This window comes from Lathamus discolor, chromosome 1, assembly GCF_037157495.1.
Source record: "Lathamus discolor isolate bLatDis1 chromosome 1, bLatDis1.hap1, whole genome shotgun sequence".
Lineage (NCBI taxonomy): Eukaryota > Metazoa > Chordata > Aves > Psittaciformes > Psittacidae > Lathamus > Lathamus discolor.
In genome coordinates this window covers 115,415,326-115,431,006 of record NC_088884.1, presented here as the reverse complement: position 1 = coordinate 115,431,006, position 15,681 = coordinate 115,415,326, and the positions used below count along the sequence as shown (strand labels likewise).

The 15,681-nt window shown below is 41.0% G+C and overlaps 1 protein-coding gene across 2 annotated transcripts in view; it reads right to left on the bottom strand.

Moving 5' to 3' along the window:
* Nucleotides 1-6,726, bottom strand: part of HPGDS (hematopoietic prostaglandin D synthase) — a 28,024-nt gene extending 21,298 nt beyond the window's left edge. The window contains exon 1 of one of the 2 annotated variants that reach the window (XM_065691822.1): nt 6,626-6,726. In XM_065691822.1, coding sequence (XP_065547894.1) covers nt 6,626-6,703 — 78 coding nt within the window. In that variant the 5' untranslated portion in view covers nt 6,704-6,726. Of the gene's footprint in view, nt 1-3,960; nt 4,028-6,625 lie in introns of those variants that run through there. The other variant, XM_065691831.1, reaches the window with a different exon arrangement.
* Nucleotides 6,727-15,681: the final 8,955 nt, after the last annotated feature.

Here is a 15,681-nt window from a genome sequence, read left to right as displayed (position 1 = left end):
AAATCCAGTGCTTGCTGTAAGGCCTTTTCTGATGAGAAAGGTGAAAAAGTCCCTCCAAGGACTATGACTGATGATCCGGCCAATAGATACCTCTGTGGATTTTATTACAAGATTCAGCTGTCATGCCAGTTTGGAGTGTTTGCGTTGCTGGAGCTGATGTTATACTATTGTTTTATAAAATCATGAAAATGGAATGTATAATAACAGATCATCTTCCACTCACGTAAGCCTAAAGGTCTCTTACTGCCAAGAAGCATCCTGCTTTATGAAGTGTGAAACAGAGTTCATGCCTTCTCTAAGCAATAATCTAGCCAAAGCTGAAAAACTTGGTGAATGTTTCTTTTCTTTTTGTTCTTAGTGCTGCTTTTAAAGCAGTTACTATTTCTATACAAGGTGTTTCTGCAAAGTTCGCCTGGATATTTGATGAGTAGGTTTGAAATAGATGCATACCCAACAGCCTGAGCTGGGTATCCTGCTCGGGTGGAGAGGGAGCTGCAAGCTCAGGCAATTCACGTATTTACTCATCTCTTTCTGTGATGTCCTAGATGTACCATGCCACCCATGAGGCTTGAAGGTCTTACAACCAGTATCAGCTGAAGATCAATGGGAACACTGGCATTTCAGAAGGAAAATTATTCCTTCTCTTCCTTACTACCAGTCACAGGGTCCAGTAGTGTTAAAGTCCAGTAGGAAGCTAATTTTAGAAAGGGAAAGAGAAGTTGGCTGCTGTAGGGGTTGTTTTTTTCTTTGTATACACAGACAAAAGAGTCTTGACACATTATGGGACAATTTTTCCTTAGGCTATTAGCTCAGGATTTTTGATTCTAATCCTTAGGGATTGGGGAGAGTCGTGTTACTTTACACAGTACTAAAGAGAAAATTTTAACCAGGGAAGAGACTTACTTTGTCTTATTTGACCTGAGAAACATTAGGAATACAAAGTTCCATTTTGCCTGTCTTGCTTATTATCTTTCTCAGATCGGTGAATTCCTCATCCCTGTAATTGGAAAGCCAAGTATTAAATTAGATTTCTCCTTCCTCTGTTAAAAAAACCCAACGATGTTTCCCTGTCCAAGTGAGTCTTCCTGACTTAATTTTTTAAGTTTTCAGTTTTCAGAGGAAGGGAGCAGAAAGACAAGATTTAAATAGTTATAGTAGGAGACAAGTGAAGAAAAGCTTCCACAGCCATTACTTTGTGAAACTTGCCATTTTAGCAAGCTAGGAAAGACAGAAAATGTCAGTGTGTCCAGTATTTCTTCCTTTCTATTTTACCAACCTAACATAAGGGTCAGAAAAGTTTGGGGAAAGGCATGCTTAGTCATCTTTTCCTGCTTGAGCAATGCCAAAAAGGGCTGCTGGGAAGCAGCCTTGCCCTGTTTGCAGGGCATGGTCCAGCTCTTGTGGCTGCTGATCAAATCGGTTACTGCAGGAACGCCTTAGATTTTTTTCTCTGGGATGAAAAGTTATTCTCTCTAAAGACTCCCTGTGTTTAGATTTTATACATAACCTCAGGGCTGAAATTCAACGCAGAAATAACCTCCTATTAGCCCTTTTTGGAGAGGAAAGAGTTTGATGTTGAGAAATCCATCCACGTTAGCAAGATCTAGCCTTGGCCTTGCTGTTGCACCCTTCTGATTCCTTGCTTGTAAGGGAGGTTGGTGACTGCCAGGTGGTGGCACTGGCTTAATCCAAGCAGTTTATCTGGATGTAAGTAACACTAACACAAATAACTTTTGCCTTTCCCTGCTAAAAAATAAGGGATACAGTAGGTATCTTATGTGGTATAGTCCCTGAATAGGGTAGCTAGTGACTTTGGGATTCTCATGAAGAAACAGAATTGAAGAATCAGGATGGTGCTCTCTTTTGCACAGCAAAAAGTAGAAAGGCTCATTTTCCCTTTCTCAAGCATAACCTTCTTCTTTTAACATGGAGTAAAAAATATCAGAGGCTTAAGAGATATTTTCAGCCTTTGAAAACAAAAAATGATTTTTTTTCTGTTTCTTCTCTTGCAAAAAAAATTATATTAATTCTGTTGTTGTTGTTGTTTTTTTTTTTTTTTTTTTAAGAAAATAGGAAATGTTCTGCCCTCCTTTTGGGGGGAGATGGATTGGATTAATGGAAGACTTCAAATCTTCCAACAGAAGATTTCCAAAGCAGTCTGTGTTTTGACAGCAAATAGATTGAAAAGCTTTAGTAATTCTATCTAATTCCTGTCAGCTCTCAGTCTGAGATAAACTTTTTATGAGAAGCAATGTTCTCTTTTTCCTGCTCTGCCCCAGTTATAGAACATCAGTATTTTAATTGGATCCCTTCTCTTTCTATGCCAGATAACAGTCTGGACCTTGGAGAGAAAAGAGAAAAAAATCTGCATTCTCTTTTCTGTTTAATACACAAATAATCTGAAGTAAATGCTGATGCAATTTGCTGTAGGGTTGAGTTTTGAAATAACAGATCTCAAATGTAATGGTTGTGGCCTGATACTTCTAAGCATGATTTTCAAGATTAGATATGTGCGCGGCTTAAAGCATGTATATGGGGGGTTTTAGTGGGATTTTGCATGTCTTTACCCAGTTATTTGCAACCTGTGGTGCAAATCAGCCTCCTAACATGAGGTTTTCAAGGAATTGCTGTGGATTCCTGAGAAGTGTTAATGATATGAGTACGATAAGTGACCCGATGAGTAAACTCTGCTGAATGAGCAGGGCCTTTTGAAAGCCCAATCTGTGAATGTGTGGGTTTAAAAAAGAGGGTGTGGAGACCTTAGAGTAATTGTCTCAGAGCTATAGAAAAATCCTTAGAGAAGACAAGGGGAAAAAAACCGTATCTGTATGAAAGAGGAGGATTAGAAACAGACTTATTCTGAGAGGTATTTTTGAAGGTGAGAGTCCCCTGTGACTGGACAGTGAATGGGTGGTTGCTGTCAAGACTGTTCTGTGAAGGAGAATACCAGGGTCATATGGGTTTCTCCAAGCTGACTTCATAGCTGCTGCTCTTCATGTGAGTGCCCCTTAGGCAGCTGCAGTCAAAACGACAAGGATTCAGGCATTTGAAGTTCACCCCAGTCATTTGAACTGAGTGAGGGAGAGCTTTCATGTCAGCAGGGACACGGAGGCAGAGCGGCTGTGACAGGCAGGGCTTTGTTGGGCTGCTTGCGTGCCAGGCTCTTCCGTTTAGGGCCTGAGCATCTGTGATGACTTTGCTTTCTGTCTGATCCTCAGTCTTTTGATTTGCAGCTACTTGGCCTTAGTTTTATGCAAATAACTTTTACAGCTGTTCTGCGCAGCTTCCCAAGCTGCAGTGAACTTCAAATGAACAAATTGCACACCTCAGTCTATGAAATACTGGGAAATAAAATTGCAGGAGGAGAGATCTCAGGAAAGATGCAGACTAAGGAGCAGTTAGGATAATATTTCAGGAGAGACTATTTAAGTCTTTTATTTTCTCATCAGATGTTTTAAGAAATCCCTGAAGCATTTTGTGGTAGAACAAAAGCCTAAATAATCTTAACTCCTGACGACACCAGTCGTTCCCATAAAACTCATGTCTTGCATCTGCCTCTGTAGTCTTCAGATAAACTGGCACCGCCTCATAGCATTCCTCCAAAGCAAAGAATGCAGCTGTGAGTGACGTTGCTGTGTGTTAAGTGGCTGCTGGTTTTGCCAACTTGCACCTTTCCTTGGATAAGAAAAAAATAGCTTTTTTCCTGTCTCATCTCAGCCATGTGCATGTGTGTATGTACAAGGGGGAATGCAAACACTAAATCCTCCCCCTGTTAGTCTAAACTACTTTGCTCTGAACTGTTGCATGTTGTGAGTCTGCTATACAGCTTGTCACAAATACGCAATATTACAGACATGAAAGAAAATGAATTAGGTAGGTTTTTCAGCACAACATGTGCTCCCTGTAGCCAGAACAAGGCGAGATGGTGTTCACTTTGCAGAGTTCTCCAGCATCACTCACCAGCTCTCCTGGTCACACGTTCCTGATGTCCCCTTGCTCTGCCCTGGCGTGCCTGGTGCATACCACCCTGCAAAGGAGGCAGCAGCACAGTGGGCTGTGGCACAGACCTCATGTGTTTTCAGGTATTTTTAAGCTGTTTTCACAGCCAGAGCCAGCCTGAGGAGACCCAGGACCTCTCTAAAGTGCACTTCAGACATAGCCCGTTGCCTTGAGGGTGCTAGCACTGGTAAGTGTGGACCTACAGCCCTGAGCACAACCTGGCTAGAAGCCTGGGGAGTGCCTAGATTTGGCCATAAGTAGTGAACGTCCAAGATCCCATGAGCTATGCATACAGAGTGCTTGGTATGTAAAGCCATAACCTATGTGTCCCTATACTTAAGAAGAAAGTACTTTTTGAGCACTGGTTTACAGCACATTTTGCCTTTGCTCTTGGCAACACCAGGCAGACGCTGGCTCCAGGGCAGTGCCCATTGCTGTGGGCTCCCCACTCTGCCCCAGAGTACCCTGGCGCACACACAAAAAATGCTTGTTTACCTGAGGCATATGGTAACAGAGGCCAGTCTCCGGTGTCCCGTATTTGTTCTTTCCTGTTGTCAAACATCAAACCATCCTTTCTGAATACCTTTATTTGTTCTCCTTCTCTCTTTGCCACCTGTTACCCAAATCCAAAGTGTAGATGTATCTGCCTGGTATCACTAAATGTCCCTGTTTTCTCTCCTATCCCACTTCATGCTCATGCTTTACAGAGTCATTCCAGCAAAGTTTTTAGTTACTTTTGAAGAAGTGCAAAATAAAGGTTGTTCGGTTTTGGCTTTTTTCCCCCTTGTTCATTGTTCTAGTGTATTTTATTGGAGTTTTAATAGATTGGCTCCAGATAAAAGAGGTTCTCTAAGATGATGGCACTTTAAAATATATATGTGGGATTTGGCAGATCCTATTTTGTTTTTCTTCTCGCCCTGCCCCTCCTTGGACTAACTGACAAAAGGGTAAAAAAATCACCTGAGATTTGCAGCATATATGCTGATGTGAATAAGCAAAGCTTTTAGTGGCATGGGATGCCACTTGCTAAGCCAACACCAGCAATACGTCAGTGGCTCCTAGGCGGTGTAATTACTTGCTAGTGAGATTTTGATCAAAGGTATTTTGAAAGTGAGCACTGTCTTCAATTACTTCTGCTTTCTAACTGCTTAAAAGAAGGTGATGTATGGCAGACAGCAACTAGAAATCTTAAAAGAAAACCCCTAGAGCAGCAGAGTGTGTTTTTCAGTGACACAGAAATGTGCTGCGTTGAAGGTGACTGCTTGACATGCTTGCGTGTGCACAAACCCAGCAGTCTAAGAATCGCTTTGTGTATATTTTTAGTTTAAAATTTGGAGAGCTTCAGTCTTATTTCCATCCAAATAGATTTGATTGTGTGTCTGGGTGTGCGTGCATCTGCAGCATGGATTCGTTCACACTATGTATGCATCTTTAGGGAGAGGTGGATTCTGTTTTGGATTAAAGAAAGCAAAAGAACAAACAAAAGTAAACTTACAAAAGACCTCTACATCTATTGCAACTTTTGAGTATGAAAGAACCAGTGTTTACTAGCAGTTCTAAGGAGTCCAGGGAAAATACTTTATAGCTGTGGTTTGTTTGCTTGGATAGTTTGAAATGAGCAGTGAATAAAAGATGGCTTTTAAGAGATATGTGTGCAGGAGGATTATGCACACGGGCAAATGGTGGCAATTAGAATTTAAAGGTAAAAAAAATCATGAACAGTTATTCAGCATACCATCAAAAAAAAAACTTGTGAGTTTTGGTAAGGCGAAAAATGGAGCAAGCGGAAGCAGAATCAGGAGGTTTCCCTCTATAGGATAATGGTGGGAATTAGGACAAGAATATGTTAATCCATTGGTGAACCAAATGACAGGAATTTAGAAAATGGACAGAACAGCAGATAAAAATGACCTGGAGGAATTGGTTGGTGCTGCTTAATATAAATCTAATTCCTCTGACACTAGCCTAGATTCAGCTTGGTTATGTAAGTAAATGTATATGAGTCAGCCTTTACATCTAATAGAATATTGCTTTGAAATGGTTTTTCACTGAAAACTCCCTGCAGAATGCCAGGAGCTTCCCCACACCAACTGCTATGCTGATGAGGTTGTCTTTTTGGAAAGTGTCTCTCTGACATGTACCCAGATTATCAACGCAGCTCAGTGCTGATAGCATCAGGCACTGGTGAGAGGAACAGGTCTTGCTGTAACAACAGGGGAGTCATCTACCTTTTTGCCTCTAGAAAAGCAGTTCATAATTTATGAAGTCTGATCTTAACAGTGCATGTGATTGTACAGATGTCTTAAGTACAGCAGGGGCTTTAAAGATGCCTGTAAGTAGCAAAGAACATACACAGATGGGGTACTTGAGTTACACTTACAGCCACTGTGTAGAGCTCATGGGTATCCCTCTTTATGTCAGTAGCACTAGTGTGTTGAATAAACCAAGAAAAACTCTAAAAATGAGATACTCAGTACTTGTTCTACATGTAGCACAATTGGATGAGACTAACCCCCATGCAGCTGGTGTAACAGCAGCCCTAGGGAGGGCAGAGTAGGATTAGAAGAAGAAAAGAGAAAGAGAGGAGCCAGACTGTTGCAGTAAGCAAAACTGAAACAGAACTCACTCTGGTGCAGTGATACGTGGTCCCTTCCTCGGTGCACAGGAGTCCCTCTGAGCTCTGGCCCCGGTGGAAAAGGTTCATATATACTGTTTATTAATATGCAAACCACTCCCCGTGACATGCTATCATGACTCTCTCTCTCCCCTCTCTCACATGCACAGACACACACACAAAGCAAATGCATCATTCCCTCGGATAACAAGCAAGCTTTGTGACTTTTTGGACTAAGTACAGCAAATTGGGTACTTGAGTTTTTCAGCTTGTGTTTAAGGGAAAGAAATACTTTTAAAAGCCATTTTAGAAAGAACATAACAATAATAATAAAAAAAATAGATACTGAGGAGCTGAGTCAGATGATGGGTGTTTTGGGGATGTTTTTAAATGTAAAAAGTGTGGAGCAAGCCAAGAAACATCTATAGTCTGTGACTATTTCTAACCAATGTGAAACCTTACAGTATCTGATCTAATTATAGAACAATGCCTTAAATAACTGCAATCTCATAAAACAAAACAGAGGAATCAGAAATTAAAACAACCAAAAAAGGAAAATATCACTTCCAAGTCTTTGTCATACAGAACAAAATGATTTAAGGTGGGGTTTTTTTCTGTTATCAGTAAAGAAGAAGAAAGAGGATTTGAGCAAACTCTGTCCATGAGTAATGCATGTTAGTAGTTAGAACTCTGTGCTGTTGCTGATTCTTATCTATCATGGACGTTGTGCTTTTTTGTTTGCTTTTTCTTTTTAAAATTCATTTGTACTTTGACTTTCAGAAAGTCCGTTCACTGTTGCTGTGCTTTGCTTCCTTCTCTGTGTGCAACCAGAACACGGCAGTATTGGAGCCAAGCTTTATGGTGATAAAGAGATAGGTCTGATGTGTACCCCACAAACGTGCTTTGAGGCCTCATTCACTTTGTATAAATAAACAGCTGCAGGCATTCTCCAGGAGCGCAGAGAGCAGCTTTACCCAAAGGACTCTTCCCTGGAATAAGGAGGTGCCAGATCCCCGTAGCTCACACCATTAATCACTTGCTGCAGGTCAACTCATTTCCATGCAATTCATGTTTTATCCTGATGTCAACAGCTGAGTTTTCAACCAGCAGCCTCTACAGCTAAGGTAAAGTTTACAAAAATCTCTGAAGAGTCTTCTATTTGGTCCTGGTATAATCTGAGTTGTGAGCCAGATTACTGGGTTTTACCTTAATAGTGGCACTTCCTTGCATTTGGACTTGCCTTGGTTGCAGGTTTATGCTTTAACATTCTTTTTCTGCAGTATGTCATTGCAGTGGTGGTTTTTGAGTACATCCAGAAAGGAAAGTTTAAAGTAGTTTAACTAAAATCATTATTTCACCAGTTTTTAATTGTTGACTATACAGAAAGCATCCTCTACGGGGTATGACTGTTCCTTCAGGTGCAGACAAGCTTGAGATTTTTTTCTCATTTCATTAGTAGAAAACTGAAGCAATATTTACAATTCTCAAAAACTTTGCTCTTGGAGACAAGTAAATGGAATATGAAACAAACTTACTTTACAAATACCAAGATTTTGAGCCACAAGAAGTTTAATTTATTTTAAGATGGAGTAGAATGTGGAATATATTGTGGGATCTGGTTCTCCAGCTTCTAGAACAGACAGCAGTTTACTCCTACCTTGACAAGGTCACCATACACAGTAAAGCATCAGTAAGAACGTTGGTAATCTAGCCTTTATTTTGATGTGAGGTGGCTAATAAATTGAAACTTGTACCTTCACTCAAAGAGCTCCCTTTGTTGAGCTAGTATGAAGCACAGGCATTTCTTTGTGCTACAATTATACCTCAAATGTCTGGCAAGGCATCAAAAAGCCCCTTTTCCCTTTGCCTGTAGGAAACCTTTAATGTGCATCAGGCAAAAGAGCATTTCAACCTACGGCAGGACTGCCCTGGGAATAAATTTTTAACTTCCTATTTTGAATGTGTAAGCAAGTCAGGCCCTGCCCAGTGGAAGCCATGCTCAGGCCATGTATTGTGGGCAGGCGCTATTTGTTCCCCTTGCCACTGCTCTGAGCACCTGAGGGTCTGGCAGCGAGTGTGGTCATACAAACAGTGGGATTTAGGGAGGTTGTGTTCATAGCACCTATTACCCAAGAGCACAGCTCTTTACAACATCAGGAGGTAGGTTTCTTCTCCTGAAGAAAAAGTAATTCTTCCTTTCTGCCCATTTGGGCTCAATGCGCACGTACACAATAAAATCCTGTACTTCCCAAAATGGGGAGTGATCCATGCCTGCAAGTTTAAAATAATGAAGTTAGTAATGCGCTGAACTGATTTAACTTTAGTTCCCTCTGTTGATGATTAATCTCTCAATTTCTGTTGCCCTTTTGGCCTGCAACAGCTGTTGATGGCATGAAAAATCTGCTGAACTGCAGTCCAGCTGGGGCTGTGTATGTTTGTTGCATGAAGCTCTTGAACAGAAGCAGAAGAACACCTTAGGAAAACTTCTGGAAGCTTTAGGGCTGGGAGAACAAACCAGTCGACATCATGATGCATTAAATAAAGCTTCTATGAAACCTGGGTGGAGAGACATCCATTCAGGTCACACTTCTTTCCCTTGGACAGCAGCAGGGTCATCTTCATGGGAGGATCTTCGGTTAAACACCCGCAACTCAGTTTGCATTTTGACAGTTTGCCTCTTGGTCATGGATCAACACCTACTTTTCTTGCAGCTGGCCAAGCCCATGGCCAGCTCTGTTCATGGTGTGTCTAGCAGTTGTGTGGACTCACCAGGTCAGTGAAAGGATGTTTTCTGTGTGTTATATACAGGGACACAAAGACATTAACTAAATGACACATTTTCTATCTTGGTCAGAATGGAGGCTCTCTTAGTTTGAAAGCCCTGGATAATGCAGAGGAAGTCACATGGATTAAAATTAAATCCAAGATTTAGTTCGGCAGATGTCCCTTTCAGAGCATTCGTAGGCTATTATGGGATCAGTACAGTACAGGGCAGATCTCTTGCCCTGTGATTCCCTAAGCACTGTGGGATCACTCTGGCTGTTGACTCACAGCCAGCCCTTACCCCCCTCTTCTTTCCCAGTTGCTGCACTACCTTGCACTTCAGTTAATAGTTAAGCAGAAGTTTTGAAATGAGCCACAGCATTTCATGCTTTTGAACTTGCTTTAAGTCCCTTAGGTGAGCTAGCTTGCTTACTCCATGTGCCAGTAGGAACATCTGTAGCAGAAGTGTTTCCTGATGGCTTGCTTTGGGAATGGTATGAGTCCAGCTCCACATGAGCTGAAATGGGAGTAAGTACATGACTGTGCTGCAGGCTTTTCCCTACTGGGAGGGAAATCCCAACCAGGCTTTTACAGTGAACCAACTTCCGCACTGCACATCACCTTCTTATCGAGACTGGTAACCTTCAGTTAGTGCTTCTAGTTGTGTGTCCAGGAGAATAAATCTACTCAAGCTGAAAGTTTCACATATATTTAGATACAGCTGTTGTGTTCACTTCCTTGGTAATTTTCTCATCTCATCCCTGACATTTATCTTTTTTTGTTTTTAATTTTTATTACAGTATTATGGTGCAGATTTGACAAAATAAATATTTAGTATAAGATATAGGAAGTGAATAACAGTTGTCATAATTTTTAAGCCCCTTAAAATGAGGGATATTAGGCCTGTATTTAGAAACCTGCGAATGCAGCAAAGGTGCTTGATCTTTTATGTTTATAACAGAGGTGGTGAATGCCCCATCCCTGGCAGTGTTCAAGGCCAGGTTGGACAGAGCCTTGGGTGACATGGTCTGAGGTGAAGCGTCTCTGCACGTGGCAGGCGGGTTGGAATTAGAAGATCCTAAGGTACTTTCCAACCCAAACCATTCTGTGATTCTATGTAATAAATCTCAACAGTTTCCCTTCTCTTTTGGAAAGCACTAAATTCAGACGAAGAAACCGGCTTCAGACAGTCCTAATGTTTGGCAATTGCAACTTAAGTTTACAAACAGTTTTGCTCAAAGAAACGCTGGGAGGTATTGAAAAGTTTTAATTTATTTTTAAGTTGACATGTTTAAAATGTTTATTGTGAGTCAATGTTCTTGGTGCTTTTCTCAGATTTGAAATCTAACCATAAAAACAGTGAGTGTACTTTAAAAACACCATCTGTGGGACTATAACCATGCTCTAACATTTGCTGCTTGCTTTGTTCATGCATATGGCATTGCTTTGTTTACTATACTCTGTCAAAAGTATTCAGAAGTGTCACAAATACATTTGAAAGAAATTATCCATTCTTAGTCAAAGGTCTTTCCAGTGTTACTATAGCTCTAGTAAAAGGCAATGTTTAATGACCAATGAGATTATTAAACAAGCAATAATGAGATTTGCTTTTGAAGCAGAGAAGCTTAGAGAAGTCATCAACTACAGAGAAGCCTGCAGTTTGGGGGTTTTGAATTTAGATGGTAACTTCTTTTGCTTCTGCTCCTGGCAGCAGGGAGCTTTTGTGCATAGAAGAGTGAAAAGCATCAGCTGAAAAGATTCATCTTCAGTTTGCTACTTGGAGAGCATAAGCAGAGAAAAGCAGACTGTTAGACACAGTTCTTCATGTTCAGAAGCTGTCTCTTGGCTTTATTCATAAGAAGTAGGGAAGTTCATGGGTGCTGGTGGTTGTATATGAAAGACCCTGATACAAAACCTGTTGAAGCTTGCTTAAGGACTTGTGCTAACTTCAGCAGGCTCTTGTCTCAGCTGCTGGTTTTGCATTTGAGAATTTGGGCAAGGCCATAATGGCTCACTTAGATGAAGCACTTGGAATTACTTTTTCCAGTGCATTTGCTTCAGCATTTCAAGTAAGTAATGCTTGGTCCTGAGTTAGCTGGCAGACTGTTTATATTCTTTATCTTAGCCCTCCTACTTATGAGAAACTGGCCAAGGTAGTGAAAACCTGGTTAACCTATAGAATGTATTATCCTAAAGCTTCTCTGCCTTTGCAGAGGAGCAATGACATTCTTCCACACCCGTAAGGAGTTACATGCATGCAGGATATTTAAGCACAAATTCTTGATGAATTGCCAGAGGATCCATCTATTCAGAAGATGCAGTTCACCATAGACACAGAGTAAAGGTCCTTGGTGTGTCAGCTGACAGCTAACCTATGCTCTTTTGTGGTCTCTGTACTGATGCTTTATTTCCCATTACATCTTGCAGAAATTCCTTCGTGAAACATTAAAAACCACATAGCCAAGTCAAGGCCAGTCAGCTGCTTTTCTTATTTCAATTAATGTTTTGTTATCAGTCTACCAAAGTGAAGTAAGATTTAATAATTAATTATCTGTGTACAAATGAGATTTGTTCCTCATTTCATGTATGTGATCAAAGTATTGCCTGTTCATGTTTGAATAGTAAAATCACAAGGTCCGTCCCCTTGTGGGCCCTTGCAATTGTATCACATTGCAGGAGCAACTACGTAAAGCAATCAGACGTGCTTTATGAGTCTGAGAATAATCTGTGATTCACAGAAGTAGGCCAATGCAATTAGTGAAATGTTAAGCCTTGTAATGGAATGTAACATGTGCTGTCTGCCTGATTCCATCTGCATCAGTTTCAGCACAGATAACATTTCACAAATATGCTGCTTAACAAGCAAATATCAAAAGCTTTCAAAGAGAAGCCTTCTTAAAAACATTAGGCTGCTTCATCTTGTCAATGAGTATTGGATTGTCTTGCTAGGAAGCCCCCAGGAGTCCTGAGCAGGTACAGGACCTGTGCAGGGAGGGCACATTCCCTGTTAACACATAGGCACTGAAAGGCTGAAAGAGGAGAAATCCTTCACTTCAACCTTTTGAAATGTGAGTTTCCCCAAAAAATTATCTCCAATGCCATCCTCTGTGATTCAACAAAATGAATCATTCTGTATCACAATCACTTTCAAGGAAACTAACATGGATTAGGAAGAATAGTGTTTGAAAAATTTGTGGGACTTTTTAGTTTCGGGGTGGGGATTTTTTGGGTTGGTTTGTTGGTTGTTTTTTAAATTTTCCGGGTTATTACTGTGGAAGACCTCTTTCTTTGCATTGTCTTTTGGGTCAATACAGTGTTCAGACCTGTGGGTATATCTTTCAGGGTACTTCCAGTTGCTTGAAGCTCTGGGTGCAAAACTACAGGTAACTGTGTGGTAGGCAGCTGTGTTCCTGATTTGCCCACAGAAGGGGAAGAAACACAAAGCTAGGTGCATGGACTTGGAGGCCATTTCTAAATCTAGCTATAAACACTTTACTGCTTTATCTCTGTCTTCTGCTTGTCTGCAGTTGTTGAGGCCCAGACGTTTTAAATGTATTAAGGCCGTGTCTTTTGTTTAGTGGCTTAAAGCAGAATGGAAAGGGGTCTAGCATTCATTTGACATTAGACAGGTGTAAACCGCAAAGCTAAACAAAAATGAACAAATACCAGGCATGATTAGAATAAGAATCAGTCTAGAACGGGGAAAGCTCTGCAGGGAGAGCAACAGGGGTTGCCTTTAGCTTCAGACACTCCTCTCTCAGCTCCAGAGAATAGAGGGATGTCAGTCCTTTCCCCTTTTTCTTAGGTGCCAGAGAGACTAAAATAGCCTTGTCAGCATGGTGCATGGAAAGATGCTTGGTCAAAATGCCATTTCCAACAGCAGCTGTGCTCTATGTTCCTGCTCTGATAACCAGATGTAGAGGCAATTATGAAAAATACAATTATGAAAGCGTGGATTGAAACACTCTCTTTACACTTCTTCTGTAGAGGCAAAATGGAAAAAACACCATCTTTTCTGGTAACATGCTAATTTTATTTTTGGGGAGATACTGGGAGTTGTTATTAAATGCCTTGGATACATTTGGGTAGAAAACATGAGTCCATCACCAGCAAACAGCCAGAGATATTTGCTCATAATGGTACAGTTCCCAAGGTGACAGAGTTGGCACAGAACAAAGTGACATTTCTGGAGGAAGTAACTTTTGGGTAAAATGTTCTTACATAAACCCAATACAATTACTGTATTCTGTCAGTGCAAAAATATTCATCAACTTCAGTTCCTGTGAAGAGCAGAGCTTGCCTTGTTGGGATTCCTGGATTTGTCATGCTTTCTCCTCAGCATAACTGAAAGTGATGTGAAATGCCTCCAACTCTCCACAGATGATCTTTGCAAGGTCAGTATCAGTACTTCTATTGCCTCACCAAAGTCAGAATATGTTCCACCTGTTTCCTTTGCATAAGTCTGAAATTATCAAGATTCCTGTCTAGTGAGTTGTTACCAAGAGGTTTCTGGTTTTGAATGCTTGGGCCTCCATCAATCACGATACTGTGAAAATGTTTATTTCTGCCCTCACTCCTCCTCCCAGTTCTCTTTTCAAGAGATGCAGATAGCATAGCAGACTCTGAGAAACAGACTTTCAAATGGCCAATGTCCTTTAGTTATTTGTCACTCTTTTGCATAAACTGCACACTTTTAAGCAGTGAAAATCAGAAGCGAGCCTCCTGTTTCTGACAGATGCTGCCATATAACTGACTTCACACATCCAGCAAATACTGTGAGGACTATAAAGCGGATGCATGTACTTTGCTGTTAAGTTTTTAGCACAGAAAGTGAGAGTGACAAACTGCAGTGGTATTCACACAGCAGCTTGATCTTTGTGTTCCGGTGCATGTACTGGGAGTGTTACTATTGCACTACTTACAGGATTAGACAAATACAATTGGCACTTCACCAGAAAAGTTTTTGGGCTTGGGTGCAAGTTGTGTTTGAAAATCCTTTGGTAACAGGAAAAACAAAAGTTAAAAGTGCACCATGTGAAAAGAACGAGTTCTGCGATGTTGTAGACATTGGTAGTTTTGTCATTGTTTACTGTGGGAAGGAAAAATACTTGGACATCGATGTAGAACATTTGATTTACTCCTACATAGCTTGGACCATTCCATCTATCCTCATAAAATAATAGGCAAACATAAATTTCTTGAACTACAGCTATTTTGATCTCTTATCCAAAATATTTGCTGTAATCTTGAGGCTTTTGCAACATCATCTTTATCTGTGTTTCTTAGCAAAAACAGATTTTTCCAAGAGCATTAAGTACCTAAGTGTTCCTTTTCTCCGTGGTGGTTATTTTTTGTTTGGTTTTGGCTTTTACTATTTTGATAACTAAAATAATCTCTAACCTGCAAATTCTTGTGGAATTCTGACCCATTTAGAAATGTCTTACTGCATGGCACATGGATTGACATATTATGGTATTTTATAATAAGCATTAAAATTTTGAATATAATGCTGCCCATTCGTGATAGAGGCTCCTTTGAGCCCTATGTATGTTAAATAATCAGTGCACTTCTGCAGAGGACTGAAATTGAGACAGGATAAGGTATCTGTTTCCTCTTTTAGTGCTTAGCTTTTCTGTGATGAAACCACTCACCCGTTCAGACAATGTGCCCTTTTGTTCCCACTGATTCAGACAGCGGCAGGAAGAGGGGAAGGAAAGCAGGTTGCAACACGGGCTTGGAGGAGCTGACTGTGTTGTCAGGGTGGGGTTGAATATCAGATGTACACCAGACTGACTGCAGTCCCAAAGGTAAAGCAGGGGTATTTGTCCAACCCTAACTGTTAGGCTGTCAGCCAGTTTGCCTGCAAGCAGCTTTCTCACCTCTTTAACAATCTCTCACCTCTTTATCAATCTCCTGACCTGTCTGAATGAGCAATTAGGGTGCTTTTGCTTATGCAGGTGGTCTTCTGAGTCCCTTAGAAGTCACGCAAGTCATCCTTGTCTCATTTCGATCTCGGTCTCCCTGTCGAGATGCTTCTTTCTCCTCAGGCATCAAATACCAGTTGCTCAGACATGGCATGAGATCCCTTCTTGGGGTGGCAGTTGGAGCTGGAGAGACTGTCTACACTAACAGCCAAGTGGGAGCTAAGATATTTGAGAGCTCACAGGCTGAGTGTCGTGTCCTGCACAGATCCTCGCAAGAAAGCTTGCAGCCTTGGTGCATGCCTGAAAATGAGAGAAAGACATAGCGCTTCACTGGGTACTGCTATCTCTTCTCAGATACAATTTTCTCCTCTTTTACTGATT